The 13607-nt window shown below is 41.4% G+C and overlaps 1 protein-coding gene across 1 annotated transcript in view; it reads left to right on the forward strand.

Annotated features, from left to right (window-relative positions):
* Positions 1-10684: 10684 nt before the first annotated feature.
* LOC109300350 overlaps positions 10685-13607 on the forward strand; it is a 21226-nt gene continuing 18303 nt past the window's right edge. The window contains exon 1 of the mRNA XM_019521034.1: positions 10685-10754. Within this exon, the coding sequence (XP_019376579.1) occupies positions 10685-10754 (70 nt within the window). The remainder of the gene's footprint in view (positions 10755-13607) is intronic.

The raw sequence follows: 13607 nt of genomic DNA on the forward strand, positions 1-13607 counted from the left end.
TATCAGCCAAAAAAAAAAAAAAGGGATACAGCACTTGGGCTGGCATGCAAGATATTCATATCAGCGAGGACGACTTTGCACGGATACAGTTCCTCTAATGCAACTGCAGCTTCAGAACAGCACTAGCTCATTGCTTGGCTGATCAGATCCGCTCTGTGATCTTTTTTTGGCAATAAGTGATTTGGACTCAGGACAGACCAAACTTACCTTATACATACAGCAGTGCCTCATTTTTTATTATTTTTTTCTACAAAAAAAATTGTCATGATAAAACTGTAGCAGCTTGCCTGGCTGTGGGACATCCGTCTTTCTCTTTAATTTATTTATGAATGAACCGAAAAGCAAGAAGAAAGGCTGCACTGTCTGTGAGATGGGGGAATGCTCTTGTAAAGCTTCACTTGTCTGCCTGAGATCCTGTATTCAATTGGTTTTAGCACCTGATTAATTAGTTAATTAGGACTTATAGCAAAGTAGCAGTATTACGAAATGTCCGTGGCCGAAATCATGGCATGCTGAACTTACCCCTAGCATATTTTAGAAAGGGTGGAGGAGCACTCTGATTTGTGTCTTGATCTATATTTATCAGCAAGCCCCCTGCATTTTATAAGCATTGCCTATAACTCTTGGTGTGAAAGCACTTGGTCTGGGCTGTTCTTCTGCGTGGATGTTAGATGCCTTATGTCTTCCTTTGCACGTTGCTCTGAAATAATTTTAGAGGGGGAGAACAATTTTCCGCGGCCTTTCGTAGCTAGTTAATTTCCCGTCTGAAAACTACTTGGTATGAATGGTAGGAGCCGCCTGCAGTGGCCTTTACACAAGTTTAACTCCACTGCGCTTGATCCTCCACTGGCATATATTAGCATAACATCAACAAAGCCCAGGGAGCTATGCCAGCTTACATCATATGAGAATCTGGCTCGTTGCCCTCCAAAAACAGCTCCGGATTTACCCTGATACTAATAAGATCAGAACGGGGCCTGTTGCGTAGCAAAAAATTAACATTTTCTTTTTTTTCTTTTTTTATTTAATTCACTGTTTCTCTAGCGCACATTAAAGGACTTCCCTGCATTCAGAGCAAGCATAAAAATGACTGACTTCAGCATGCAAGGGATAGCAAATCCTATCTGTGTTAGGAATGGTCTACTGCAACGCAGTCAGCACGCGGGTGCAACTTTCCAGCAAAGCTGCATTTTGGACCATCACAGTAAAACTCCTGATACAAGCAAACCAAGCTACGCAGCAAAAGTGTGGTTTTGCTGGTGTAACTACATTTCTGTCCGGGGCTTCTGCTGACACCACTGTGTTTATCACATCCCGTCCAGACCAACATCATTATATCAGGAAAAAGCGATAGTGTGGCTCTGCTCTTCTGATTTCACCTTTGCTGCAAGCTTTACACGTTTTTAAGAGCTGGGACTCCAACCGATTTGTAAAAAAATTGGTAGTTATTCAAAGCCGCGAACAACCACTTAAAAATGTGATATCATTCTATCTATGGTGCTTTGTTGTTAATCCTTATTTTAGCTTTTTTATATTTCTTTTCTTTTGTTTCTAGATCAGGCAGTTCACTTGATTCCCACCCCCCATATACATTTCTTTGTTTGTTTGCTTTTTCTTTTTTAAGGTTAGCAGTTAATTTTGGTGGCTTTTAGCTGTTGCTCCTGAGCACGTCAAATGGAAAGTTTTAGAAACGAAAGCCAAAACAAAACAAAAAAAATTTCAAGCAGTGTTTTCTTCTGAGCTTTTGTGCCCAGGACACTTTCTTTTAGGTTTGAGCAGCCTTTTAAAAAGTTTATGTGAATTATACAATCTATCGCAAAAAGCAGCTGGATGTCTGGATTTCAGCGTCGGGAGCTTTGAGTTTAAATCTTAACGTTGGTTGTTTTTAATCTGAGGACAATTTGTATATGTACTAGGCACTTGCCTACAATTGTAAGAGCTAAATGATACACAAAACGGGATACACGTCCTCATCGGTCGCTAAATGGGGAGGACTGAAAGCAAAAGTAAACACTAACCTTACGAAATAAAAGAAGTTAAAAGATAAGTGTTAAGGACCGTATTCTTTTTTGGAGAATAAAACAAGATTTAGTAGCTTTCCACTTAATTTAAATGAAAAGAATCACTACCTTACATATTGCACTGATAATGTAATGGAGAGAGAAAACAAAAAAGGCTTTGTAGGAGTGACACCTCCTATAGTTGTTGTGAAGAAATTTTTCCCCTCGGTATCTGCTAACAAATTCTAATTAATGCTGCACATTCCTCCACTGAAATCATTTAATGCATAACAAGGGAGGGGTGGAGGGGGGGAGAAATTCTCAATGCTCGTGATTGCCCTGTTAGAGTTATGGGAGTGAAAGCCTGGGCCCCTTAACTTACTGTCTATTAAAGCAGAGCTTTGAAAGAGAAATGCAACCTACAAAAGCTGTCAATCTTCCTTGCCCCTAAAGCCTGGGTTCACATGGATTCAAGTGACAGCCCCCCTCCCCCGTGCACAATACATCAATCTGTCTCTCCCAGAAGCACCCACAGCCTATTGTGCCGACCGCAGGTGCCTATTATAGCACCCATGGCTGCCTCCCACGGCTCCACCCCTGAGAAACAGGAACTGCACACAATGGGGCCCTGTGGGAAGACGGGAGGTGGGTGTTTGGAGGGGTAACAGACAGATGGCAAAGGGTGCCGGGTGGTAAGGTAGTTTCCAAACAATTGCCCGGGATTTTAACTTTCCAAAGTTGCCCGTGCTTCTAACTCCCTCCGCCGTAAACCGATCGACTCACCTGCCAGTAGGGCGAGCTGGCTTGCATTTCTTTTAGGGTCTGCTGGCCCCTCAAGACTTCACAAGTGACCCCAGAGCTGCAGATGCATTGCATGAAGTGATGCACTTTTTGCTTTTAAGCAAAATCTCGTCCAGTCCAGGGTGTTGGTTGTAGCCATGTTGGTCTAAGGGGACAGGCAGGCAAGGTCCTTTGGGTAAATGTGGTATTTTTTATTAGATTGACTAAATCGTTGGCGGAATTCTTCTTTGCAAGCTTTCGGGTACACAAACCTCCTGCATAGTTGTGAAGCATGTTTGGAGTTGGAAGTGTAGATGTTCAGTCCTCTGGGAATGATGATGTGTTTCTTGCATGGGCTTAGAAAATATACGTCGCTGTTGAATTTTAATAGACATTTCATAGACATTTGGGCTGGAAGGGACCTCGGAGGATCATCGAGTCCAGCCCCTGCCCCAGGGCCAGGAAGTCAGCTGGGGTCATAGGATCCCAGCAAGATAAACACACGTGTCGTTCTTTTTCGTGTTTTTGAAGTTTCCAATTTAAACTGCAGAATTCAGTATCTTCCATGTTTTGGGAGTGCTGGTTGTAGCTGAAAGAATTTGGCTGCTTTGTTTTTCATGTTGTGAAGTTTCCCTGTCAAACCGCAGAATTTGGTATCTTCCGTGTTTCGGGAAGTGCTGGTTGTGGCTGTGTTAATGTAAGGACATAGACAGACCAGATTCTTTCAGTAGATGTGATATCTTTTATTAAACCAACTAAATTGTTGGAAAAATTAGTCTTTGCAAGCTTTCGGGTAGAAAAACCTCCTGCATAGTTGTGAAGCCTATTTGGAGTTGGGATTGTAGATATTCAGTCCTCTAGGAAGGATGATGTGCTTCTTGCATGGGCTTAGAAAATATATGTCACTGTTGAATTTGGCATCTTTCTTTTTCATGTTGTGAAGTTTCCAATTTAAATTGTGGAATTCAGTATCTTCCATGTTTTGGGGGTGTTGGTTGTAGCCGTGTTGGTCTAAGGGCATAGGCAGACATGGTTTTTTGGGTAAATGTGGTATTTTTTATTAGACCAACTACATAGTGGGCAGAATTGTTCTTTGCAAGCCTTCAGGTAGAAAAACTTCCTGCATAGTTGTGAAGCATATTTGGAGTCGGGAGTGTAGATGTTCAGGCCTCTGGGAATGATGATGTGTTTCTTGCATAGGCTTAGAAACTATATATTGCTGTTGAATTTGGCTTCTTTCTTTCTCGTGCTGTGAAGTTTCCCTGTCAAACCACAGACTTCGGTATCTTCTGTGTTTTGGGGGTGTTGGTTGCAGCCATGTTGGTCTGAGGACACAGGTAGACAAGGTTCTTTGGGTAAATGCAATATCTTTTATTCAACCCACTAAACAGTTGGAAAAATTGGGGGTTTTTTGCAAACTTTTGGGTTTTTGTACCTGAAAGCTTCCAAAGAACAATCTTTCCAACTCTTCAGTTAGTCTAATAAAAGCTGTGATATTTACCCAAAGAACCTTGTCTTAAAATCAAGAGTGCTCTTCCGCTCTGCTTTCTTTGGTGCAGTGCTGTCTCCAAAGCCTGGGAATGTCCCACATAAAACATTTGATTTCCTTGCAGTGCAGACAAGTCCCAGGGACTTCATCTCTGTTAGAAGTTATTGCAGTGTATTGATACTTTTAGCCCAGTCCTGGACAGGTTCTGTAGGCAGGGATTCCCAATCATCCAACGATCGGCTTTTAGCAGTACGTACCCACCTTTACGTACTGCTAAAGAAAAATCCCCCGGAACAGTTTTAAGGACCTTCTTAAAGGGAGCCAACATTTTCTAGTGAATATGAAGCTTGGCTTACAATAAGCATTGAACGCATTGGCCTGTCTCAGGCTTTCTGCATGATTTTGGGTAAGCTGCACGCTCTTTCTGCCTTGGGACTTCACCAGTACACTAGGGATGATGCTCACTTTTGCCCAGACTTTGTCTGCCCTGTCTATTCAGATTGCAGGTTCCTCTCTCTCTAAGTGCCTGTTACAGCACACTTAGCAGGGCCCCTAGTTTCATCCCCAGGTCACAAGCCCTTTCTTTCCCATTTGTTCCCTTCTGCGCTGGTTGTAGGGAGCTGTGGTGGGGCCCCTATGAAGAAAATGCAGCTCTTTTTCTTTTTTAAGAGGACCAGCAAAGAGAGAGAAATAGTTTTGCACCATTTTCTGCTGCCTTTTCTTCTTCCAAGGCTAGAAAAGTTGGAAAGGCAAGGGAGGCTCCCTGGCAGACCTCCACACTAAGGAAGTCCAGTTCAAAGGACAACTGGAGAACTAAGTCATGATGGAAACCAAGCATGTCAAAGGTTGACCCACTGGAAAGGGAAGTGATTCTCATTTAGACACTTGGGGGTTTGGTATTATTTTCTGCTTGCACTCATTTTACACCAACACTTGGGACAGCTTTTTGCCAACCTATCAAGCCCTTTCAGTGAAAGCCTTAGAAAGCCCAGTTTGCTCAAGGGGTCCTCCTAAAAACTTAGAGGATGGCAAACTCTGTTGTTAAAACAAGCAGACAAGACCCTTTGGGTCCTCCCTTGTAGGTGATTAAAATTCAGGAAACCAGATTTTTATTTTTTGTAATTTCTTCTGCAAGTCACCTTTCAAGCAGAAAGTTGATCCAAAGACGCTGAGTTTTTTGCAGATTGGCTGCTTTCCTGTAGATAATCACGTTCTGTTTTATTTCTAAGGTTGTGTCTACATTGCAGCACTCCTGTGACTGCGGTGTGGTGCAAACACACCCGAGAGAGCTCTCAGCTAGCTTGTTCATGTGTTGATAGCAGAGACAAAGTCACAACAACACTGAGCCCAGCATGAGCTAACAGCTGGCTTGCTTACCTTGGCCAGTGCTAACTAAATTATTGCTTGGTGATGGTTTGATCTTGGACTTCAGCTGGATAATCTTAGAAGTAAAGAAAAACACTCAGGAGACCTGACTACTTTGATACTGCACCATGTGCAAACATCAGCCATGCCAAATGCAGCGTGCTTATCTTGCAGAGAGAGTATTTCCAGGCAAGGATTGGTCAAAGGTGACCAATTCCCCTGGAACAAATTCCTCTTTGGTTGAGAAAAGTTAAGTGTCCAGTTTGGCTTCTGGTGTGCCTTTCAACAGGCAGGCAGGAGCTGGGGCTGGCAGAAGTACTGGTGTGGTCCAGTCCAACCCAGCCGGATGGGTCCTATCAGTGGAAGTGTTTGCATATAATTTAAACAGAGAAATAGCTGTTGTGGGACCACAGCTGTATTCCAGTGTATCACAAAACTGATCTAAAAAAATATTTGATTTTAGCCCACTGGTCTCTAGACCCATTTGCTTTCAGTCTCTACCAGCAGGGCCCTGACAGGCTGCCTTGAGCGCTGTCCCAAAATCAAATACAGATCCTCTTCTCTACCAAGCACCACCGCTGCATTGTAATGGACCTCATCTCAGCACGCTAGGCAGGACTCTAGTCCCTTAACTTTTCTTCAAGGTCAAGCAGAATAAACTGGCCCTACAGCATGCCCTACCATCACCGCTGGACATGAGTCCAAACTGAAATTTAAGAGTTGTTGTAAAAACTTCCAAAAGTCACCATCAGTGCAAATGCCTTCTCTCAGCATCTGGGTCCCTGTGCAAGTCTTGACTTTCATGGCAGTTGGATCAAGGTCTTAATGCATTTCACATTTACATCATGAACATTAACTGTACTGATTTATATAGCTGTAGAGTAGTACTGGCATAGCACTACTCTGGCCACCCAGGTTTTTATGGCCATTGTTGTGCTGGGTATAATGGACTACTATATAGTTGGGAGAGATCCATTCAGGTCTTTTATGACTGATCGCTTGTCTAACTTCTCTTCCATCTATAAAGTCAGTCCAATAAAAGCTAACTCCAAAAAAAATCCTTGTCTCTTATATACTTCCTAAACCGTCATTACTACAACATCACCCCAACCTTGAGTAAGATGGTCATTTTGGCAGCAGCAGTTCTCTTTCCTTTTCTTGTCTTTTCTTTTTTGAATGTGGATTCTGGAAAGAACATACCCTTATGACTTCACTAGCAGTATATGAATACTGTTATTAGCTGTTTATATATTTATTACTTGCTTGAGTGGTTCAGATTTCAGCCAGTAGAAGGCAGAGATCAAAGGGGTAATTAAGAAGTTATTGTGACCTGGGCCAAACCCTACTGAGGGCAAGAGCCAAGGAATTGGCAGAGGATGGGAGGGTCAATCTTACCTGGCCCCGGGGACTCCAAGATCCTGACTGCTGCTGCAGTCATCCTATTGATCTCCCGCTTCATGATGTTCACTAAGGCCTCCAACTCATTAGTGCCTAAACTTGGGGGTACATCCTAATTTTGCCCAGCTATCAGTAGGGTAGTGGTCCCTACAAATTTCAATTATCATGGATAAATTCAGACGAGAAAAGGGATTGCAAGAGGTTACCGACTGACCAGACATGGGGTTGTGAGACCCTCCCCAATTCATCATTCCACTGTGGCATCTCTACTGGCACATTGTCTGTGCTAAGCTGGTTTACCCCATCCAGGCACCAACTAATGTATATCTTCAGCTAACCTTTCTTTTGAACCGTCACTTCTTTGACAGTAAGAGTATTGCTGGTCATTGGAAGGCTCCTCCAGTTAGCCAAAAGTGCATCTTTCTACAGCATCTGCTTTAACAGAGATGTTCCACAAACAAATGGAAATATGCAGCCAGTCCAGGTAGAAGGCTTATGAATCATCATCAGAATAATCTTATTGATCCAGACTTGTAGATGATTGTAGATATAAAATCATAGACAGTGTGGGTGGGAAGGGACCTCAGAAGGTCACATCTAGTCTAACCCCCTTCTCAAAGGAGGACTGTCCTGCATTGGAGCTGTTACTCTCATTAAAAGTTCGATGCAAACAGTTTTTGGGAGGGGTGGGGGTTGCAAAAAACAAAAACAGACCAAATTTAGTGATCTGTATTTAGGCAAAACACTTGTTGACTTTGAAATTTTGACTTGAATAAGGTAGCAGGGTTTGGACAATTAATTTTAGTAGATTAAAAAGAATTGAAGCACTTAGAAACATAAGTGAGAGACGGATGATTTTAACCCCACAGAACATTCAGTGTGGGAATGAGAAAACATTAGTTTTTCTTTCAGGCTAGTTTTAAAAGCTTAAGTTGCCGACTTTTAGGGAGAGGAGAAATCCAAAGAAGATACATATGAGAGATAAATATGGGGCAGGGCGGCGCCTTGGACCACCAAATCACAGCCAGTGGTTAATGGAAGCAACCCCCCAAATTACCATATAAAAATGTCCAAGATTTTTCATTTCTGCCAAGATAAAGCACATTTGTTGCTTCGTCTTAAGGGAGTGGATAGAGACTGGCCAGCACTGTGTGACTAGTATCTAGCAGCTTGACAAGTGTATCATTGTTTTATTTGCTTCTGGATTTCTGCTGGATGGCAAGGAGAAATCAACTTCTCCTTCTAGCAGCCTGCCACTGCCTCCTGATGATAAGGTTAACACATCTTCTTGGCCCGATCCACTGAAGCAGTTGAAATGGATATTTTTTTTTCCCCTGGGCTTAAAGGATCCTTAAGGCCAGATCCTTATTTTATCTATTAGGCATCTGTGTGGCATTTGAGAATCTCAATGCAATTTTATTTGACTCTGAAGCATCTTTTTTTTCCCATCAATTGTAAAAAGCAAGACGGAGGAGGAGGAGGACTTGAGAAGGGTAGAATGGGGCACAGCTAGACACATAACTAGCATTTAGATGCCTAAGGATCTGTCCCTTAATCTTGATGACAGTTGATATCAAAATACAAGCAATAAATTTAAAAAAAAGACCCTTTGCAAAGAACACATATCTACTGTTGTGTAACCCAACCTGGAATAGTGCTTACAAGCTACAACGTTTGGACACAAACACGTCTAATTTAAAATGAAGACAGTAGTCCTGATGGAAGTGTCCTGATAGCTGAAATTGTCCTGAAGATAGTTTGCAGTTCAGAAACTGGAATTTAACTGTGAAAGTGATTCATTACCCATATATTCAATTCTTGCACTGTATTTGCAGGCACATATGATAGGCATTAATTGCTTCCGTTATAATCACATTCCAGTGCTCATTAATAATAAACAATGCGTATTAATATCATTCAGACAAGAACTAAAGATTAAGGTGGAAACCCATTTGATGCAATGGCCATTAGTCAATTTGGAGCTGTTGAATGATGTTTGGAGACCTAATTGGGATAGTCAATATTTCATCAGGCAGATTCTCCCATCTGACTGTGAAAAGTTCTTTGTGTAAAAAAGTTACCTAATTAAAAATGCACACTTAAAAAAGACTGTATTTTAAATACTGCTGAATTGGTCCATCAATTTAAATTCAACTATAAGCAATTTATAGGACCCCATTTGGAGTTGATGCAAGCACGTTCACTTTAGAGGACTTGCACTCATGCTACCAACACTGGGTTTAGCCCAATTTATTTCCATGTTTAATGAGTGCGGTATTCTTGGCTCCAGCTATTATTTCAAACTTTCGTAACAAGGATAGATAGTTCTTATCCAAACAGGGATCTACAGACTCTTGAAAATTTTACTGATTTCAATTGACTGATTACCTTATCTTTTTTATCTACTAGTTCCTGATTAATGTTACTGAGATCCTACAGTGGTCCCATGCCATGTGCAGTATAGCCAGATATACCTTGTGGGTGATAATTTCTGTTGCCACTGTGCCATGGTTTATCTTATCAGTAACCTCATCTCCACACTGCAAATCCTTCCTTGGCATCCTTTTTCAGCCTCTTTATTTAGGCTGGAAAGTTTGTGGACTGGGAGCTTCTTGTAATCTAAGGAACAGCACCAGCACAGGAGAGGCACAAGATGGCAAGCTTGCTCCTCACCACTATGAAGAACATGTTTCCAGAGATGAGGAGGCAAGTCATTTCCCACATCCATCCAATCTTTGTTCTCTCTGTTGGATATTAATTATCCCCCACTGCAATAACCCTGATGTTTATCATAGAGCCACCCAGACTCTCATCATCCAGAAAATCCAAGCCAAATTAGCAGCTGAGATGGTTGATCCAATAGAAGAGATAACCAAGCAGTACACCAGGTGACAGAAATGATGAGCATTAGAAAAGGACCTTCCCCATCTAGGAAAAACACTTTTCCCCAAGCAGAAGTGTGAACAGAGCAAAGCGGGTTCAGATGTTTAGATGTTTGCTTGAGGCATCAGGTTTAGAAAACATAGCCCCAGCAAGAAATTTTGTTTCTTAAAATACCTTGAGGAGAGCCATGAATAAAGATTGTGGCATAGATCTATTGCCTAAAATGCATTTTGCTTGACGTCAAGGGAATGAACTAGCAGGAATGAATGGGAGATGCGCAGCATTTGGTCTGGCTTGTGGCCTTCTTATCTATGTGCATACATGACTATCTTTGCTCAGAAGGTCCAGACACAGAAATTGCAACTGGTAAAACTGAACAAGGATGAATTTGTCATTTCCCTTGACACCTGAAATTATGTCTAGAGCACTGGAGCCTGATCCAAAGCCCGATGAAGTCAGTGGGATCTCAAATGGTTTTTGAAAGCGAGTCAATCAGACTATAACATGCTAAATGAGAGATCTGGTTTTCATTAAGCACGTTTAGAGATAGGGGCCCAGTGGATTATATATCCTTCCAATACACTTTGTACTCCTCTTTAGAAATTCTGTTCAGTAACTAGTTAAATTTCTGTAGGTGTCATCAAAGTTTACTGTTGGCAAAATACAGTAGATGCTGCTGCCTTGGAGAGCTGTGACTCGGAAAAGGAGATGGAGCTCATCATAAGCCCCTCAACATAAGCTCTCAGTGCAATGCTATGATAGTGCTAATATGATTCTTGGGAGCATAAGTGGCATATCAAGTAAAAGTGGAGAAAAGATCTTGCGTCCAGATGGCACTGGTAAGCCCTGACTACTCTGCCCAGTTCTGGTATTCACCTTTCCAGAAGGACATGGAAATATCAGTGAGACTTCATAGGAGACTGACACTAGTGACCTAGGGCTGGACAGCTAGTCTTCAAATAGTGACCATTAAGGAACTCCATCTATCCATTTTATCAAGGAAATGGCTGAGAAGTGACTTTTATACACAGAAAAGAGATCAGTGCCTGGTGGGGTTTTCAGCCTCCTAGTCACAGCCATAAGAAGTTGCAATAGCTAGAAGCTGCTGTTGGACAAACTGAATCTTGACATAAGCATGTAGTTTTCTTAGTGATAAGGATAACTAAAAAAACCCCCCTAGGGCCAGTTTATACAGGAGGACAGACTAAATCAAGTAGTCCTTTCCAGCCTTAGAGTCTACAATTCTATGAAACGTGGAAAATTAGATAAATTTGTGCCGAATTCTGCATACTTTTCTTGGACAGAGTTCACACACAAGTTGCACTTTTTCCTATCACACAAACCTCAGATATTTCCCATGCTCCAGATTGCAATCTTTGATGTCGTTCATTTTAAGAAACGATTCTCACCAAACTGAAAAATGTCCCCTAAGCGGCTTTCTCTAACTACCAAATGTGCTTTTCTGATGCAAGGTGTTCTTGGAGATATTTTGCAATAATAGGCATATTTCCCCTCATCTGTTCCTGTCAACTCCAATAAATGCTTTTTTTTTAAGAACTTAAAGTGCCTTTCAATCAGGGTTGCTAACCCAAGTAGGTTTTTTTTAACTGACAAACTTTTTACTGATGAGCATACTTTTTTACTGATACATTTTACATAGTGTGAATATAACACTTCTAACAGGCTCTGGATGGCAGCAGTGGGGGCCAGGTTCAAACTGAGGGATTTAATACCAAACATAGTGAAAAAAGTTTGATTGTCCGTGAAAAGTTTGCAGATTATCGGTAAAAATAAATGTTCTTGAGGTGGCAACTCTGCCTAACTGCCTCTGCCATGCTGCCTCTTCCAAAGAGTCCTCTATTCACCCCCATATCCTGAGACCTCCAACTGCACCCTGCACCATGCTGGGTGGACAATATTGGACAATATTTTTAGTATGTTGCTAACTAGGACCTTTGGTCTTGCATTTATTTAAATGGATGGTTGAAATCAGAATGGAACGTCACGGCTTTATACACATACTTTTGATAGCATGTGGCTTACTGTGATAGCTGTGACACTGGAAAGAGGGTATTTGTATCTGAAAGCTTGCAAAGAAGACTTTTTCCAACTACTTGAGTTGGTTTAATAAAAGATACCAGATTTACCCAAAGAACCTTGTCTGGAAAGAAAATATACCTTTGGCCTGTCTGATTTTATACTTTGGCCGGGTGGCTATTGGCAACTTCTTTTAACATATTTTTAGTGGTGGAGCGCCACCTGCTGTGTACACACTGCATAGTAATGTTTCCTGAATGTCTAAAACTAGGATGTCCTTATCATTCACTTCAATTCACCTTTACATTTGCATTTGCTAAACTCCTCGGTGATATTTCCCATCATATTAAGTGCCTGGGGCCAGCTAATGCGTGTGTAATGTGTAACTGGTTTACAGGTTGCCACAAGAACAAGATTATTTACAAATTTTACAAAGTGATACAGCCGTAGCTATAGAACAGGGTTTCCTCCTGAAAGAGAAGTTATCCTGGTGTAAAACCAATACAAGATCAGAATGGGTACTAGATATCAGGGAAGGTCATTATAAGTGGTATCTTCTTCACCTACAAGTCCTAATTGTCCTTGTCACATACCGTCGGGTAGTATAACTTAATTCACATTATCCGAGATCAGATCTGTGCCCCTAATTCCTTTTGATTTCAGTACATGGTAGCTGCCTGAGTACTTTGAGGACCCAGGTTTTAACCACAGCTTGTATCGGTGAGAAATCATATCTCGAGTGAACTTTCTACAAACCTCAGCAACTTTCCAAACTGAAAAGTAGCTCCCCCTGGCGTCCCATGTCACACCTGCTGTCACTTCTGTGCTGTTTCCAATTGCACCTCTGTGTGGCCATTTAAATTAGAAGGAACAAATAAGGGAGTTTGTGTTGGGTGGTAGCAAACTTTTCCACTCTCTGATGGTACACGTGGCAGTTATTTTAGGCTCACAATACTGTCCAAAGGAATCCTAGTACAGCAGAACTGATCCATAATATTTAGAAAGAATATTCAGAGAGATCTTTTATTTTAAAGTACATGAATATGATTGGGAGGTGGAGAGGGGCGGGGAGAGGAAATGGATGCATTGGGATTTCGAATGCTTCCCTGGCGGTGCCTGAGGCCAGGAAAGTGAAACAACCCAATTAAACCCAGCCTGAAAGTGAAGCAGACCATGCCAGCTGTGTCTAAATCGTAATATACTTATAATATGCTTATTGTAATATCATTGTAATATAGCTAATATATACTTATATTGCAATATAATTGTAATATACTGATTGTAACATATTTAGACTTGTATAGGGTCCTTGATTTGGTAACACGCTATATTTTGATAAAAAAATTAGAATGATGCAAAATCAGCATAGCACTTATTAAGGGGGTTAAAAACAAGGAATGGACCTCAAAAAGTAATTTTACACTGAAAATCATCATGAACTAGACAGGTGTTTTGTTTTTTTATCTCATGGGTAGGGTTTCACCAAGGTCAGTTTTTTTGGCTTCAAACATTTAAAATATTTAAGGGGCTTTCTTCTAAATAATTGATAACGTTTGCAGACGGTGCCAAGATTGGCGGAAAGGTGCATAATGAAGAAGATTCCTACTCGTGCTCTCCCGGAAATGGAAGCTAAAATGCAGTAACGAAAGAAACTT

The sequence above is a fragment of the Gavialis gangeticus genome, unplaced genomic scaffold, assembly GCF_001723915.1.
Source record: "Gavialis gangeticus isolate Ggan-Ray unplaced genomic scaffold, GavGan_comp1, whole genome shotgun sequence".
Lineage (NCBI taxonomy): Eukaryota > Metazoa > Chordata > Crocodylia > Gavialidae > Gavialis > Gavialis gangeticus.